At 43.4% G+C, this 19,400-nt stretch overlaps 1 protein-coding gene across 3 annotated transcripts in view; it reads left to right on the top strand.

The window, feature by feature from the left end:
* The window catches only part of BRD1 (bromodomain containing 1), a 1,051,203-nt gene extending 1,037,330 nt beyond the window's left edge, over nt 1-13,873 (top strand). For all 3 annotated transcript variants that reach the window (XM_069629247.1, XM_069629245.1, XM_069629246.1), the window contains exon 13: nt 12,512-13,873. In XM_069629247.1, the coding sequence (XP_069485348.1) occupies nt 12,512-12,695 (184 nt within the window). In that variant the 3' untranslated portion in view covers nt 12,696-13,873. The remainder of the gene's footprint in view (nt 1-12,511) is intronic.
* Nucleotides 13,874-19,400: the final 5,527 nt, after the last annotated feature.

Below are 19,400 nucleotides of genomic sequence, written 5' to 3'. Positions count from 1 at the left end.
CATGCTGAAAAACATGAAGACTATTCTTCTCTCTACACCATTCTTCTATATGCCTTAAAACAATAGATGCAAATATTTTAGAATCTACATCCATTAATGAGATAGGCCTATAATCCTCTTGAGATGACTTGTCACTCTTCTTAAATATGGGGCACATGTATGGAGTTTTCCAGGAAATGGGCGTTTTCTGCATTTTCACAAGATCATTAAATAATGTAAAAAGTATACTAGACCAAAGGTCCATATTCTGCATAAAAATACAATATGTAAAAGAATTCGGACCCCCCGCACTTGACCAACTCGCCTTCATTATACACTCTGATATATCGCCATTAGAGAAATGTAAGACCCATGGACTTTCCTATATAAGCATGATTCAAAACTTTCAGAGGTCAAGCCTGCTGATTGGACATTTGAAAGAGAAGAAATCTGCAAAAAAGCTATTGTATTCCTTGTACCCTGCGGGTAATGTGGGATCTGTTACCTGTTCGTGTACAACTCTGCGAAACCTCAAATGCAGTCTGACATTGATCCCCAATGCCCGTGGTCTGTTTATGCCTTTCTCCTGGACTAGGCACGATTTTTGCTAAGATGTTTCCGTCTCTTTTTCTCATGCTGGCAGTCCCTATGGGGGTTTGAAAAGGAGATCTGGAAGGCTTTACTTAGTTTTGCAAAATGGATTAGTCGAGATTGCTTAAGTAAAACATTCTGATTAGCAATCCAAATTATAGGATTAGAAAATGTGCATAGCCTTCATTTCAGTCACGGTAGGCGCAAGGCATAAGTTCCCTGTGTAGCAGCACAGGGCCTAAAGGCCTCACAGCCGTCCCTCGCCAAAGATCTATAAAGAGAGAACACCTATGCTAGACATTTTAGCCGACAGAGCTTCCATGGTAAGTCCAACTGGCCTCTAGGCCCTCACAAATACCTAACATTAGCTATTCTATTGGCAGAGCTTTGAAATGGGGGAAGTTCCTTGTAACTGATGAATCATTGGCGTATCCCTTGTTTGACAAGTGTTCACGTCACATTTCCTTCACATATGTCATATCAAGCAGCATAATTGTGTCAAACAATGACCACCACAAGGTGACCTTCTGAAACAGTACCTTATTTTGTGTATTTAAGTATTGAAAGTACATTTCCAGAACTTGGAGGATGTTTTGTTCTGTTACATGTAGATTTCCATTCAAGAATGATCAAAGAAAGCTGCAACCATCATATTTGTGCTTCACACCTTTCCATAGAGATGTATACATTTGTCGGGCTGGTTTATTGTGGGTTTTTATACATTTCACATCTTCACCGAAGAATATTTTTGAAAATCAAACGCATATTCTACAAACTGGAGCTGTCAAGATGTTTAAGTGCATAAGTTACATACTGGTGTAAGGAAGGCATGTTATCAACATTAAGATAGACACAAGTGACCACCCTTCAAGGGTGTTTATTGAACTTGAATTGGGTTTCAGAAACACCTACGTAATCGTAAATCTAAAGGTGGGAGCATGCTACGACCATCAAATATTAAACGCAGTACTACTGGTGTCTTGTCAAATTAAAAGGGCCTATATTAATACACCTATTGCCAATCCTTACAAATAGTGTGGGAAACAATGTTATGTAAAAGAAAAGTATTCAAGAAATGATATGTCAGGATATTGAAGCCGTTGGCTTACCTTCAAGGCGGCACACTCAAGCTTAGCACAGTCTCTGGCTTCTCTAGCAGGAGGATGCAGTTCAAAACCTCAACATCACGGCCTTGTGTGCCAAAGTCTATTTGCCATTAAAAGTCTCTTCTTTCAGTGGGCCTGATGCAACAAACAAACAATAAAGTTCCTTTCCTTTTTGTATTTCACATGTACACAATTTTCTTGGGTGATTCACTGTTCACCCCGGATTCCCCTCCGCCGGGCTCAGTCCACTTTGACACAAAATCTTCAGTCAGTCTCCCTCTGCCGAGGTCTCTCACCAACTTTAACTACTACTTTAACTTTAGCTACAAACAATGTGCGTTTCAGTGTTCGCCATACAATGTTGCCACTTGCAACTTTGGCTTCAACACAGACCAGTCTTGCATCGGTCTCCCCAACTCACCGGCTGTGATGATTTTGCTGTGGTGTTTCTTTGTTCCTCTCGGAGCAAAGGACAATACCACAGCAGCTGGCGATTCTCCCTATCTTGATTGATGCGGTAGGGCCCTGGGTACCTTCAAAACAGAATGCAGGATTCTTCCGCCTGGTTCCTGGTCTTAACCCTTCTATTCTGAAAGTCTGATGGTTCCTTGTTGAAAAGGTCAAGGGAACTTCCCTCCTTGTCATATTTCTTCTCACATTAAACTGCCATCTTGGAACTGCCGTTACCTCGTGTGGTTTGCCTCGCTCAGAGTGTGCTTTCGTGCTCCTCCTTTTATCCTTGTGGGGAAGTGTAATGTAAGTCAGGTGTGTGTGATGGTCAGTAATTGCCTGACCTCGCCTGACCATCGTATTGGCACACGTCAGGTAAACCGCTCGGTTGTTAGTCTGTTTTCTCTCATAGGGGGCTGCCCGTGAGAAAGTGTTTGTGTTGTAAAAGGGTGGTGGGTGTTGTAAAAGGGTGGTGGGTTGAGTTCCTAAATATCCTACGTGGTAGGATGGGGTAAAGGTGTTAAATGGAAAGGGATACTGCGTCTCACCATCTGGTGTCCGACTCCCCGAAGACACCTCACCCAGGTGTGATTCTCCCACACTGGTCCACCCCCAGGAACTGGATCCAGAAGCGATGGCCATATCCTGGCCACATGGATGACAGATCCCTGGGGACTAGTGGGTGAAACACCTTTTGGTTTCTCATACTGGTCTCAAACCCCAGCTTCACAAATGAACTAAAGTACCCACAAGCCATTCAGTTGACATCTGCCACTATGCAAAATAAAACTCACTCATGGTATTGTTTCATATATAATAATGAAAGTAGAATTGGATATATTGCACATCCAAGTTATTAGTCACATGATTTACTTACAGCAACTTCTTGTAATGTAACTTAACATGTTCCCATTAAGTATCAAAAACTACCGGTTTACCTGCTATGTCATTCACGTTTATTGCTTCTATTGATGTCAATACATACACATATTAGGAGAGCCTGCATGTTTAGTCGCGCAGAGCCAAGTAAATTATAAACTGCGGCCTTGTTTCAGTAGAAACCAGAGTTCACGTTTTGACTGTAGGTTAGATGTCAGCATGCAGGTTGTCTATCGAGTTCCCACCATATGGCATGTGCATACATTCGAAAACGACTAGCCTATGTTCTACATGTTTGGTCATGACTGTAAAATCTGGCTATAGCAGGTTTAACCATAATCATAGATTTTGGGGCCTGTGTTGACTTAAGAAGTTTCAGAAATGCTAACACGTACAAACACCAGTGTCACATACTAAAGCACTATAGCCTGTCGCGTACACAGGAATACAGACTTGCGTGCACATTGACCTCAGCCTCATATATGTGCTCAGCCTTTTTCTTGCACCTAGCTTTCCATACATACTATTGCCTTTCACAAGCACGCACACCACAGCCTTTGACATGTGCACATTCTGCTTTTCGTATGCACACTCCACAGCTTTTCACCTGCACAAACAGCCTATCCCATCATGATAGGTCTGGGCGGAATGTAGGGCTCAGAAAAGGTGGTCAGAGAGGTGACCAAAGACAATTTTGGAGGTTTGAGGAATAGCTGAAGGAAGGGCAATGGACATGATATATGGGCAAGACAGGAGAGAGGAAGTTGAGACAGAGGGATAAAGGAGGGAGAAGTAGAAGCGGTATAATAGAAAGAAATGTTGACAAACTGAGCAAAAAGTAATGAGCTAGAAATGCAGGGGAACAATAGAGGGGAAATACTGATAAGGGAGGGACCAACTCAATTTAGTTTCCACCCTTCCAGCAGCCTCCTTGACGAAGGACAGCCTCCCACACTGAAGTCCGTCTCAAGTGTATCGCACTTGCATTGATTACTGGGGACAAGAAATGTATTGCACTTAGATGGACTGTTCAGGTTTGGAAATGTATCGCACCTAGATGGATTATTGGGGACAAGAAATGTATTGCACTTAGATGGATTGTTTGGGGTAGAAAATGTGTTTACTACTAAATAACCATACTAAAAACTCACCATTCTGCATACTCGCCCTCAAACTCTGAACTAAACGCACCCACACCTCTACCGCACCACAAACCGCACTCACCTTGGTGAGGCGTCAGAAATGTGAGGCAGACAACTTTGTGAAGGTTTTTCAAAAGATGACATTTTATTAACGCAAAAGGTTGGATAAACGTGCCCGATCAGTTATTTACAAACGAGTGCCTCTGTGTTTAAGATCAGCTTACAACTGCTCTGCAGTGTTTGTTACTTCACAACATTAGACTTCAAGCACTTATTCAGGGAAGGCAGGATTCACATTGGTGCTGTTTAGAACTCCTTTGTACTTTCCAAAACCTCTGCAAGTTATGCTCTTTTCCTTCTGAACAACCTTTTTCAGAAGGGCATCCTACTTGCAACTCTTGTTTCCCCACTGAGTTATTAACCAAATTCACACAAGAATATGGTTTTATTCAGCTTCTTGCTCCCGGAGGAGAAGCTCCTGCACATCAACATCCTGGAACTCCAAGCCGTGTTCTGGGCTCTCAAATCGTTCCTTCCGTCGCTCAAGGGCAAGGTGGTGCGGATCTTCATGGACAACACCACGACAATGTTTTACATACGGAAGCAGGGAGGCACCAGATCCCCAGCCCTATCCCAGGAGGCACAGGATCTGTGGCACTGGGCGGTCGCCCAGGGGATGTTCCTGGTTCCCTTCCACCTGGCAGGAGAAAGAAACACCATCGCCGACTAGCTCAGCAGGGAGCTGCGTGCGTGTCACGAATGGGAGCTGCGCCAGGATCAGGTGGATCAACTCTTCCGAAGATGGGGCAAACCCCAAATCGACCTGTTCGCAACAGCGACGAACTCGAAGTGCCAGAGGTTCGCCAGCAGGTTTCCCCAGCCGAGAAGCATGGGCGATGCGTTCTCGTTCCCCTGGGATGGCCTATACCTGTATGCGTTCCCTCCGTTGCCGTTGCTGCTTCGACTCATCAATCAGCTCAAGAGGTCCCGGTGCAGGATGATCCTCGTCGCACCGGCGTGGCCGAGGCAGATCTGGTTCCCGGACCTTCTGGACTTGTCAACGTCCCTTCCCATCAAGCTGTCGGCGGACGCGGATCTTCTCTCCAGAGAAGGAGGCGCCATCTTCCACCATGACCCGGCATCGCTGAACCTGCAGGCTTGGCTCCTGCAGCGCTAGAGTTTGGAGGGTACGATATACCGGCCGACTGCAGAGAGGTTCTTGCAAAGGCCAGGGCGTCCTCGACTCTCAAATGCTACGGTCACAAGTGGAAGAGGTTCTCTATCTGGTGCCGAGCACAGAAGATCAACCCCCTACGAATTACGGCCCCTCAAGTGCTGCCGTACCTGCTATCGCTGGCAAAGGCTGGGCTAGCCCATGCCTCCATGAAGATTCATCTGGCAGCGATCTCCAGATATACCAGAACCACAGGACGGACATCCCTGTGGTCCCATCGACTGGTAAAAAAGTTTATGAAAGGACTGTTCTGGTCGTTCCTGCCGGTGAAGGCCCCGGCGTGGGAACTTAACGTGGTGCTGACCAGGCTCATGGGGCCCCCATTCGAGCCAATGCACTCTGCACCGATGAAGTTTGTGTCATGGAAGACTGCATTCCTGGTGGCCATTACCTCCGCACGACGAGTGGGAGAGATCCAGGCCCTATCCTGCAAAGCACCGTACTTGACTTTTCATGCCTCGAGGCTGGTGCTTAGGACGCACCCCTCCTTTATGCTGAAGGTGCCGTCGGACTTCCATCTTAACGAGCCCCTGGTGTTACCTGTTTTCTTCCCGTCTCCTTCGTCGCCGGCCGAGAGGACTTTGCACTCGCTGGATGTGGCTAGAGCGCTGAAGTTCTACGTGGACCACACAGAGTTTTCGGAGGACATCACAGCTATTCGTGAACTTTGGACCTGTGAATCAAGGGAAGGCTCTCTCGAAGTCTTCTATTTCCAGATGGCTCTCCGGCTGCATCATGCACTGCCACCGGTTGGCTAACCGACCGCTGCCAGGCCGTCGGAGAGCCCATTCGACCAGAGTGATCGCTGCTACTACAGCGTTCCTATCTGGTGTGCCCCTGCTGGACATCTGCAGGGCTGCTACGTGGAGGTCGACGCACACCTTCACGAGATTCTACTGCGTCGGTCGGGATTCCAGGGAGGAGTGCAGGTTCGGCCAATCAGTGCTGCGCAACCTGTTCGCTTAAGGTGAGCCTGGTGAGGAGGTAAGAGATGCTTAATGTTGAGTTTTTTGTATTGCTTAATGTTGAGCCTTTTGCCACCTCCCGTGGTTGTGCATGGGTGTACTGCTATGTATTCTTATATTCATGAGCATGTGAATCCATGCCAGACCCCATGCTGGAGAAGGAACAAGTTACTTACCTGTAACTGTTGTTCTCCAGCATGGGTCTGGCATGGATTCACATGCGAACCCTCCCGCCTACCCCTCTGCGGCTCTTCACTTGGTCATACTGCCACTTCACGTGCTACCAAATCTGAAGATGGCTGCCAGAGGCGGGGCTTAGGGAGATGGCAGTCATTGGCTGTGGTCAGTATGACGCAGAGATCAGTGATTGATTATTACTACGAAAGACAGATCAGAAACGAAACCGATACTGATTTTTCTTTACCGAGGACTCCCAGCCTGACGACGGGGAATATTCATGAGCATGTGAATCCATGCCAGACCCATGCTGGAGAACAACAGTTACAGGTAAGTAACTTGTTCCTTACTGCTGTGGTACTGTCCTTGTCTGCTACAAAAAAGCAGCGCCAGTAAAGACAGCACAGCCGGTGAGTCGGAGAGGCTGACACCAGATAGAACCAAGGTTGCAAGTGGCAACAATATATGAAGAAATCTAAAGAAAACAGTGTGTGAAAAGTATGTGACGAGCCACGTAAATATAATTGGAAACCAGAGGCGTGACTAAACTTTGGAGACCAAGAAAGATACCATAGCCAGAGTGGTCCAGCACCACGTGGGTGCTCCTACGAAGGTCTGTTAGGTATCCAACTGATTGATCTCAAAATTCCCCTTTCACAGTTGCCAAAGTGGTCCTTCAACGGGGCAAGCTAAACCCTGTGCACATTCGAAAGTCTTCGATAGTTTAATGCAAACTGAAATTGTTCTGTGCCCGGCTGAGGGAGACTAATTGGGTAAGAGGAAGGATCTGAGCCTGGTTGAGGGGGATACGGGGTGAACCGTGAGTCACCCGAGAGAGAATATTCTCTGAACATTGTAAAAGTGGGGATCTGAGCACAGAAGAGGGGGATCCACAGTAACTATCATGATGTGAAAGGGATCTGAGCCCGGCTGAGGGGGATGCACGGGGAATCACCTGAATTGAGTACTTTTAAGAGAAAATGAACTTTGTGTTTTGTTTTGGTACATCAGGCCTTCTGAATCCAGAAACTTTGGTACATAACGAGACTTGGGCACAAAAGGCTGTGATGCTGGTAATGGAACTGTATCCTCGTGCCGAAGAAGCCAGTGTGTGCTTTGCTCGAGTGTACCGTCTTGTCCCGTGCTGAAAACGTGGGGAAGGGAGGCCAACGGCCTGAATATCCGTACATATCATTTTGTGAACACTTCTTCATTTTTCATGAACACTACCCCACACTATTTGTATTTAGCAGTAAGGCTTGGCAATCATTTTTTTTTTGGTATAGGCCCTTTTATTTTGAGGAGACTCCACTAGTACTGCATTATTATTATTTGATGGTCGTAGCTTGCTCCCATCTCTAGATTTAGGATTAGATCTGTATTTACCTCACCCTTGTTAAAGTTCAATAAACACTCTTGAACTGTGGTGATGTGTGTCTGTCTTACTGTTGATACCATGCCTTCCTTACACAGCCAACCCGGTGGTTAAGATCCAGCTCAAGGGGTTGTTTAGGCTTTTAGCTCCAGTGCATAGGCCACATCCGGTCTGGGCCTCACTGTGGTTCTTGCAGCTTTGCAACGCAAGCCTTTTGAGCCCATGTCCTCTGTGGGCACCTGCTTGGTGACGCTAAAAACTGTTTTATTGGTGGCTCTCACCTCTGAGTGCAGTATTGGTGAGCTGCAGGCGTTGTCTTCGTGCAAGCCCTTCACGTTTCACAACGGCAGGGTCATCTTGCGTACTCGCCCAAACATCGTACCCAAGGTGGTCTCTCCGTTCCATCTGATTCAGGAGATCTGCCTGCCGGTGTTCTTCATGAATCCACAGTCCGAGGCAGAACGGGCCCTACATTCCTTGGACCTCAAGAGGGTTCTCAAGTCTTCTCTCTCTCGGACGAAATCCTTCAGAAACTCCGAGGCATTGTTTGTGACTTTTGGGGGCTCCTCACCCGGCGCTCGGGCTTCTATCGCCCGTTGGATGGTTCAGGCCATTTTGGAGGCATACACGGCCATGGACAAACCTGTTCCTGAGGGGGTTCATGCTCTTGCGGTCAGAGCCAAGGCTTTTCAGAGACATGCTTCTTGGGATGTCCTCATTAAGGCGGCTACTTGGGCCACTCTGTCGGCCTTCTGTAAGCACTGCTCACTTGAAACCAGCTCCAGGCGCAATGCAGAGTTTGATCAGGCGGCTTTAAAGAACCTTTTTTGCTTCATCCTAGATATGAGGCAGGTTTTACAGCTCCACCCTATGTTTTTTGTTCGGTGGATTCGCCCACAAGGATGGAGGAAAGGGGATGGCACGTATGAGTAATTAAAGTTTTTTGACTAGAGTACTCAGTCCCTAGTCCCCTTTCCTCCATACGGCCCACCCACCTTACCTGGCTAGTATGGTAAGGGCTAATATGTATATGAGTAGCCAGGTATCTAAGCAGCCAATGTGTTACATGAAAAGAACAAAATGGAATATTCTAAATGTTAGTCCTTTAAAACAGGCAGCTAGTTGACTGGTTGTTGTGGGAGTGATCATGGAAGGTAATCTGGATTAAACTCGGACATCATCACGTTTGACCATGTTCACTCTTTTCTTTGGAATCAGTGGAAAGTCTAAGGGAAAGATTACGAGCTGGTGGTTCCAGTTTTTGATTGTGGGTGGGCTGTGAATTGTTGTGGGCACCTTGATGTGGTCGGGATCAGTTTTTGGAGGAGACCTAGATGGCATCAACATTATGAATATGTACACTTATCTGTTCTTGAAAAGGAACCAGCCAGCTAGTATAAAAGAACCTTTGTAAAGGTTGATTTGCATTAAGCAATCTTTTTGCTGGTTTTGTGGAACACTTCCCACGGTAGTCTGTCTGCATGCTCCATATGTAAATTGAAGACTATTCGGAAATGCTACGTTTTTGCGCATCCACTTTTTCGAGTTTGCAAAGTAATCATGGGATGCAGCTATTGGAATAACTGAATTGGGAAGCAATTATGATGTCATCTTCATTCTATGATAATGATTCAGTGATGTTCACTTGCCTGATCGTTCTAAATTGGGAGCTGTCGATTTGTTTTCTATGTACATTTTTCCAGTGATTGTGTAAGAACATTGCCCCGATGTGGCCATAAGCTATAGGCCGTTGTATTGGCTTGTTATCTCCACAGCAATTTGTATTTATAATGGTGTGCATTGTATATTTAATATTTTATTATTTGTCACCTTCATGAGTATTTAATGTTTTCTTGAGGTGTATGGAACTTTTAAAATATTTTAATATTTTAATATTCTAAACATGTAATATTCTTTTTTGTAAAAATGTTTTTGATATTCTTTTTTGTAATTTATTAGTTTGTTCACCTATTTGTCTATTGGTACACACTAAATTAAATGGCATGTATTGATATTGTTTGAGATTTATTATAATTGAATGTGTATTTATTACTATTCTTTTATTAATTGGATAGATTTATCTCAAGTCTTCACTGTTTTTTTGTATGTCATATGTGAGTCCCCTAAGATCCTGAAGTTATTGGGACAACCCTTGTTTTGTTTTACAAAACGTAAGATTGACACTGACAGCTCAGCACTGGAAAATTGGTGGTATAATCTGATTTCGGCTTATATAAAAGAGGAGCTGACATAGGGCTTCCTAAGGGTCTCTTGTGAGCAGAATCTTATCGGACAGTAGAGCTGGCATTCGGCTGAACCACAGAGATGGATAGTTCACCTTACTGGCTTTTGTAAGAGGTAGCAGCAGCTATTATAATACATTTACTAGAGTACAGTAAATCTTCCTGTGCAACTTTTAACAAATTATTATTTTTTTCTTTTTTAAATGTAGCCCTATTTTTTTGTTTGCCTGCTTCAATATAATGATGCTGAATTAAGTATGTTTTATTTTATTTTTTTAACCCTTTTTAACACCATTTTATAAGGCATATTTTTCTTTTCCGCTGTCTTGGTTAGCCAGTAGGGACCATGATATATTTTTGTTAGGTTAGCTTCCAACTATTCTCTGGTCCAAGGAAAAACACAGGTTCAGTGTGCGACAAGTCTGGTCAAAGCACATTTGAAAACCTGTACTCCTTACATTTCCCCGGTCAGGATAAAAGAACCCACCACGTGTACTAGTGAATGGGAGGGAGGCATCCCGCAGATGGATTTCAACTGATTTAACTTGCATTTTTCATTCATGGCTTTCAATTGTTTTTAGGGGATTGCCATTACGCTTTTGATTGTTTTTTTTGCTTTCCATTGAATATGTTTACAATGGATGGTATAGGCTCACCGGACTACTACTTGCCAATCCTAAAAGCACCACTGTGGATATATTTTTAAGTTTTACTGTGCCGTGTTTTAGGTGGCTACCTACATTGTTCATTGGTTGTAGGATTTTGATTCCTAGAAGTGACTAGGAGAAGACCAGGATGAATACTATGACTATATTTAGTAACATTATTGCTAATATTGGGGACTGCATATTGTTTTACCACACTATATTTGATGCTTACATATTCTCAACAAGAGAAAATACATTAATGATAAACAAGAATGAGAGCATTCTTTGTTTCTATTTAGGAGTACAAAGAGGCACTACATTGCAAGTGTAAATGCTTGGTTTAGTGATAAAACTGTGCAGGGAAGTTAATGATTACCTCGAAACAAACGTTAATTGTTCACACAAGGGTCATGAAAATTGGTTCCTACATGTTCTGGGTGTAGGCCCACAAACATATTGCTGTCCAATGGTAAATCTGTCTGGTGCACAGGGATAATGGTGTCTCTTGGACCAAGCACATAGATCCAACGCTCTCCAGAACCCTGCATCAGTTACAGCACTATTCTCTGCCACAAAAGCTGCCACAGCCCCAGGTGGGTGGCGAGTTTGACCACGTCAAGCTTGATTAGTTAGATAAGGCAGTTGGCCAACCTGTATTGAAATAGTTCTTTGTTCTGCTAATCTCTAGATCCACCTGCCACATATTTGCCTGTTCCCAATTCCGTTTCTATTCAGTAAGCACATGGCTATAAAAGATCCAGTCCTGGAGAAATCATCCACTCACCTGTAGGTATAGTTTTTTAGCCTTGACATCTTTTATAGATTGACATATGGCCCACCTTCCCTCAATTTATTTTGTGGTTATCATGTGGTCTGAATTGGGGTGGGGCTAGCATGGTGGTAGGGCTGGTGACTTGTGGGATAAAATAAGCCTTACTGACCTCAAGAAAAGGTCTTTTTTTTAGGACATACACACATTGAGGTACTTATGTGTGTTGCTAGATTAAGTATGTATTTTCTGAGAAGGGGTTCCCTACTCAATGTCAGGGAATTTTCAACGAGCATGTGAATTCATAAAAGATGCCAATGCTGAAGAATTATACCTACAGGTAAGTAACTTTGATTTACACAATGCATTGACTCTTGTACTGCTTATCTATGTATCTTTAATGCACGTGGCCCACACACAATCCCCAATTTTGGAAGTGCTGCCATTTGCGATGAGACTAGGATTGAAGCATGGAAGCTGGTGCATAAGTAGGAACCTAAGAAGGGGTTGGGTTGAGCCTGGGTATGGGGAGAGGCGCCACTGAACCCAGGTTTCTATGATTATAATTTTCTATACTTTGCAAGACATTTTCCACTCTAGGTTTGGTTATAGCAAGAGTTTTTAAAATGGGGACTTTGACTACCAGTACAAGCGTTAAGGTGAGCATGTATACTTTGTGCACAAGTAATTTACATGTGTGCTTTGCACTGGGATGGGTGGGTTTGTGTTTTATAGTGGGTGGAAAAGCAATCAGAAGGTTGTGTCGGGAACTGCATGATGACTACCAAGGATAGTTATGTTCATATTCATTGCATTGGGCATATCACCCAGTAGTTAAGGATTAAATAACTATTTTTATTTAATAAATCTAAACCTAGGTATGATACAGATTTTCTTTTTCTCAGGAAAACTAAATCTAACAGTTCTTTCATCTTTTTGTGTGGATTTTTTAAGGCAATGGTTACCGAAATCCAAAATGATTCCCCTCGGTATTGATGATACGATAGACCAGATCAAAACGATGGAAGGTCGGTCCTCAAGCATTCGTAAAGCCGTGAGAGTTGCCTTTGAACGTGCACTGAATCATCTGAGCAGAGTGCAAGCAGATCCTATGAGTGACTTCAGTGATATTGACTAGCTCAGGTTCAGCAAGGACAAACAAATGCCTCATTGTAAACCTGAGCTTCACAATCGAAATTCTTCCTCTACAAGAATACGTTGAAGTTACAAATGTTTAATCACTGATCTGGGACTGACCTCCGCCATGGAACAGGTTTTCAAATCATAACTGCCATAATGATGATTTTCTTTGTATTGTACCTTGGAGGAACAGCCACTAAAACTGTTAATTTTCCTGTTAATAGTGTTTATAAACTGTATATAGATGTATATTGTGCGACACTTAACTTATTCTAACTTTTAGAGGTAGTTCTTCAAATCCCACCGTTACGTTTTTATTACATGAATCAGTGTACCCAATAAGCACCAAATTTCCCGATATGAGGTGTCATTTTTTTATAAATCTTAAAGCCTAATATCAAAAACAAAATCCGAAGGTGCATTGTTGCCTGCAAAATATATCTCTCTCAAAGTATGGTGCTGCTACATTTGTTTTTGTTTGTTCTGTATCCTACTTCCCCCACAGACATTTGAATGTTTTTCATTTTTGTAAATCATTCCTCCACACCAAGCGTTCAAGAACATAAACATGTACAATAAAAATGGGTTTTTCTAAAGTGTAAAGTACATTATTTTGGAGGGTACTTTATACGTAAGATAAAATTATTCTGTGTACATCACCTGCAAATCACCAAAAACACTCCTTTGCTGCCCATAAATATCAATGTTTTAATTTGTGTTAATTGGCACAATATGCTGTTTAAAAATTCCATTTGCTCTTTCCTAGATCCATATTTTATTTTTATACACATGTGCCTAGCGGTTTTATTTATTCAAGAAATTATATTCATTTGCTTTATAATGAAAATATAATTTTGACAGTCTTTTGAAATACATTTTTATAAAGGCACGTAAAACAAATGTTTTGGAAAATGTTAATGAAAATGACTTGTGTGTAATTTTGCTTTTTGTAATTTGGATTTCTTTGTTTAAACTGAGAGAGTTTTATGTATTTTGTTTTAATTTAGAGCAGCTTGGTAGCAATAGAAACTTTGGATACAATTTTTGTATGGTACATGTGATGTATATAGAATTAGTACTTTATTTTTAAGAAGATAGCATTATGTTCGGGACAAAGAGTAGGGTGGGTTTTCAGAACTGCATTTTTTATATTAAAAAATAAAGTCACAAATTTGATGTGGTGGTTTTTTTAGACCTTCAAAAATATATTTCAGATATAAATTACTCCAATATCATATGTCTAAAAAGAAGTAAAACTGGAATAAATATCAAATAATTATCTTTATCCAAAAGCGTGTAAAGTAATCCTTCTAAGAACAGATATTGTAGTAAAGCTAAAGTGTTTTTTATTAACTATTAAGGTTTACACAGCAAATGATTATTTTTACCAGCCAGGTATGCACAGTTTCTAAAATACGTTTTTCATGTAAAAAAATTAGAAAAGCAGCATTGCAATGCCCAATATATTAAAGATTTTGATTCAACTAGTTTTCATTCAATTTGTGTTGCTAAGTGTATTTGAACACATATACAATTAGTTAATAAGCCTGCCACATTCCTCCCACTTAAATTGTGTTGCTTTGAACGCCTTAAATAAGATATGAAAGGCTCTAAACACCCTAGAGATCCTTATTTCCTCTGTAGGCATATGTAGGTTGAGTTAGATATTAATAACCAATTACAGGCGTGAATTTCAAGCTATTCGTATGAGTTGTCCAATTTCACAATACATTCTTAAGGGAGAATAGAATATGAAAAGGACTTCCAGGGGTACAAACCCCACATCGCTCTGAAAGTGTAGGGCATTCTACCTTCTGTGCAGTTTTAAAGCCGCAGTTTTTAAAGTGGCTATGTCAGAGGTGAGGGGCTAGGGCCCACCTCCCGCTACAGGTTGCAGGCCCTAGAGGTGGTAACATGTGGATCCTGCAAGACCTTAATCCCAACCCTAGCCTCCTCAACAGGAAACAACCCTGGGAGGAACCCCCTGTTCACCGGGGAATCGCAAGCACTAGGAGAACAAAAGGAGGGGGTAGGTGGTCCGCAAACTTGTCTGCAAGCCATGTTATGGCCATGGAGAATCGTCTTTGGGGGAAGAAGAGTCAGTGGACACAGCTCTGGGAGCGTGCCCCATGCATATACTTTTTTTTTTTTTCCGAAACATAAGGGTGGCCGGTATGTGGCAAGGTCTATGTGCAATATAGTAGTGCTATAACACAGGGGCTCCTGCCAATGTCAAGTTATTCATGCATCAATTCAGCATGATTCTAAGTCTAGCATTAAGTAAGGTGCTTAAATCCCTTGTGCCCTTCATGAACCTGTACTCTGGTTTAGGCAAAGGAATACATCACAAGTTGTGATCCATGGTTTGGCCGTTTTCAATTAGCCTTGCTTTATTTTATTCTTATTATTGCCCCAAAGTTTTACTTTTTACTTGGGGTACTATCTTTTTTAACGCAAAACATGGAGTGAATAGACATTGGCGTTAAACAACATATCTACATTTAGCTGTGAGACATTGTCGACAATTAATGGTCACAGTTTCATAATCAACAATTCATTAGGTGATTGGATGGACCAATCCAGGATTGGTCACAATATGTTCTTTGACCTAGCATTCTATGAACATTCAAGGGAGGGGGGATTAAATAATTTACCAAGTGTTTTCCCACATTCATTTCCCAGAACGAGCACACAAGTGACCTAGAGAGTGATAAGAAAGGGATAGTTATATTCAAGATGCTGTACAGGCCAGATGAAAGCTTTGTCTTCCCACTAAACATAAAGTGAGGCCATGCACATGCAGGAACTACAGCCAATACCAACCGTGCCCCAATTACTAGATAACCGTGCAGCCACTCTCCCAAGAGCCCAACCCAGAGAGAGCACTATATAATCCAGAGACTGCAGCTAGTTAGTGTGGCTTGTTAAATGTGTTTGTGGCAGACTTTTTTGGAGAGAAATTAGTGGGCTGGTGAAGTGGATTTGCTGGAGGCAAGAGGGAGGTGTGACAAATTGTGGAATTCAGTCACTTATACCCAGGGGGGTGGTGCCTTCCTGTGAGTCTAGGGAGGGGAGTCTGCTATGTGACATTCTCCCTAGGGGTGGCGGTAAGCGGGACCTCATAGGGAGAGACTCCCCTCTTGGGAATAAAGGCTTACTTTCCGATGAGGAACTCCCTTTTCATTATTCTCAAACACCCAGTCCAACCTCACTGCTAACCAGACTGCTCTAACATATGTTATTGTAATGTAATGACAGAAGAAAAATATCTGCCTGGCACTGTGAAGAGAAAGAACAAAGGAGTGATGAAGAATGCCTGTCTGTCAATCACAAAGGAAGGACTATCCTGAGAAGCTGATAATGCCCCAGCATTGCGTAATAAAAGTGGGAGGAACTAGAGCATGTCAGAACGAGACCCGGGAATTACAAACCAGTTGGAGATGTGAAACTGGTGACTCTGGGAGGACGCTGCTTCACCTTGCTACTGGTGGTGTGAGAGAAGTGCTTGCAGTGCACAAAGTGGGAAACCAACTATCGAAAGTCAGTACCACGGTTGTTAGTCCCAAGAGGGACAACCACAGAGGGGTGAGGAGAAACCCCAATCCAAAGGTGCTTAAACTAAAGCACAACGAAGACAGACACAGGAAGGACTGTTTACAGATGGAGGAAAGTGAAGCAAAGAGAATTATGTGGTGGTGTGAGAGGCCAAGAAACCATACCCTCTCCTCACTGGCACCACAAACTTATGCAGAAGTGTGTCCAACGAAATAGAGTGTGCGGATCGAAGAGCTGTCCTGACCAAAGACCAAAAAGTGTCATATGTCAACCCAGTGATGTAGCCACAGTACAACAAAGGTAACTGGGAGAGCGGTAGACCCGGGGGACGCAGGGCATGTGTGATGCATATGTAGAAGTACAGAGAAAATGCAAACATAATTGGAGAGAGCCTACTTATCCAAGTGAGTGGCAAAATCATAATACGAGTGAGAAACATTCAGGGACTCATACTCTGAGTGAATGACCAGATCATAAGAACAACAAGAGTCAAATATTGACTCAACCTACTCGTTTCAGTGAGGAGCTAAACAACCATAGGAAAGATAGTTGTGAGCATATACTTGCTCATCCTAAAGAAGAAATTAGGGTTGTAAGGCATAACCCACATGCAGACACTCAGTCAAGAATCCATAGAGGAATTTGAAGAGTCGAGAGAACCAATATAAAAGGGCCTATGAGGCTGCTTGAAGGAACCGAATGACTTATTGCAAGAGATATCAAAAGGCTCTCTGAAGATCCCATATTGAGGTGAACTTTGCAGAAAAGAAATCCAGGAGAAGGGAGACATTCTCCTGGTCTTTTGTTATGTAGTAATAGTGGTAGGGCAGACTGGGTTACTTTTAGATAGTTTAGTTGTGTTAGGAAGGGAATCCCCTAGGATAGGGAAAGTTAGGAATTTTTCTTTATTTTCCAATAAATCCTTTGAAAATGGCACTGATTAGTCCGTCTCCTCCTTCTGACCTACCACAGAGGGCAGGGAAGGAAAAGGAAGAAGTGGTAACATCAGGAGGTGGTATTGAATAAGTTGGTGCCTAACAGCCAGGCGTATAGTAAAGGAAGAGTTGATGTCAGGAGGTGGAGTGCTACAGAAGAAAAGTAAGAGGTGGTTACATCTGGAATTCACAGTGAAGGAAGTAGTCACACATTTGGAAAAGGAAGGTTCAAATGGGCTAAATTGGCCTTAGGTGGGACAAGAGGATGGGAGGAGGAACGAGGCACATGTAAGGAGGAATATTAAGGGCAACCGAGTGTGGGGAGTCCTAGAGTTTGGTAGAAGGAACACAACTAGCCCTAGGGGCAAGCAAAGTGAGTCAGAAGCAAGGACGCTTGGTACCATCTCATCCAGCAGGGAAGCTATACATAGATCAGCAGTTTATCGCAGGAACTCGCTGTCTTACCCAGAGACCCTTGTGGAACCAGGACCGATGACAGGGTTTGAAAACTCAATGGAATACTGAGATATTCAATGGTTCAGGAATCCCGTGACGCCACTGGGGAGCTCAGTCGAACACAGTAGGAGAGGCTTGGTTTGAAGTTTTGTGATATTTTCATGATTTCTCTTAAATATAACAAGTGGAGCGTACTTCGAGCGGTCAATACTGTGTGCATCCCAATGTGGAACTCCTGATGTGGCTTACAAATGCATTTGTGTGTTTGAGGGTCCCTGGCAAGAGTTTCATGATGGTGGATTGGGACTTTGAGCTGCAGCGAGTGTTTCTTTGTGCCTATCCCCTACACAATCTAGCTAACCTTTCGGAATGCTCGTCCTTCCAAAGTCTGCCCAGTCCTTAATCATGCCTTTACTGCCTCCCGCCCCAACCACACAATTAGCCTGATCCCAGCCCCCCTGGCCTATGTAAGGGGAGCAGGGCAAAGGGGAGGTGTGGGTACTTGAAAACTGTATTGAGGAACTGGAGAGTTGAGTGCAAGCAGTTGAGGATGTGGAAAGAGGAAGAACGGAGGTTGTGGGGGAAGAATGGTGAAGACTAGGAGCTGAGAAATAGAGGTGGGGAAATGTGAAATGAGGCAGAGCAGGAGTTGGAAAAAGGAAAGAGGTGGCTGAGGAGGACAGTCAGAGTTAAAGGAAGTGTGGGATAACATTATTTAGAACACCAGTCACATGGTCTCCATAAATTGTTGAGAGGACCAGGAGAAGGCACACCTAGGCCAACTTCAGTTTGTTTAACCTCGGGGGGGGGGGGGGGAATGTATAGTACACGGGGGTCCAACCAGTTTCAGATATTGCCTACACCTCTCAGAAGGCCGAAGTTTACCAGATGGGGGTGTCCAGGAGAAACAGTGCAAGACTTGAGAAACCAAAGCACAGTGAAGGACAACATAGCACTGCGGAACACTAAGTCCCAGAAATTAAGATTTACTGTTTTGCCTGCCAAGGGAGAGGTTCTGAAATAGGGAGAGAGAGAGAGAGAGAGAGAGAGAGAGAGAGAGAGAGAGAGTGAGAGAGAAGTACTGATGTTGACCATCCTTAAGAGAGCCTGAGTGACAGCTTCATAACCCTAACAGCATCTTCAGGGCTCAGTGAAAACCCTGCTTTACAGAATAAATGTACTTGTGAAATCATATCTGGTTTCAGTCTTACTTTGATCCCTCAGCTCAGACATATGTATCAATAGTAAAATTGACAGCAACCGACCCAAGGGCCCCAATCTTCCCACCACCCCCGTCCTGAAGGTGTCAGAGTTCCCAACCAGACCAAAATCTTGTACAGAGTCACATCATGTATAGCGTTCTTGGATTTATACAGTGCCATAAAACTGCAAGGGGAGGGAATTAGTTTCCAAGGATCTAAAGAGTTTGCGCCCCAGAGGAACCTCTAGCAAGATTGCTCCCAAACCCATAATATGATATGATAGGTTATTTATAACCCGCTTAATACCCAGAGGTTTCTAAGCGCGGACCCGGGGATCGAACCTGTGGTGCTCCGTGCCATCTTGTTTGCAAGGCGAGCACGTTGCCTCTGAGCTATCCTCCCGAGACCATTGTGGCATAAATGTTGTGACAAGCTCATAGACCAACACTAGGGTGTTTGTTGATAGTACCTCATCATTTAATTACTCTGCCTACCCTTTTCCCATCCACCAGGGGGATCAAATACACAACTCATATGCACAATTCTCTTAATCCT

Source organism: Ambystoma mexicanum, chromosome 12 (assembly GCF_040938575.1).
Source record: "Ambystoma mexicanum isolate Mex_15411 chromosome 12, UKY_AmexF1_1, whole genome shotgun sequence".
In the NCBI taxonomy this organism is placed as follows: Eukaryota; Metazoa; Chordata; class Amphibia; order Caudata; family Ambystomatidae; genus Ambystoma; species Ambystoma mexicanum.
Note: the sequence above shows the minus strand (reverse complement) of the source record. Positions and strands in the feature narration are given on the sequence as shown.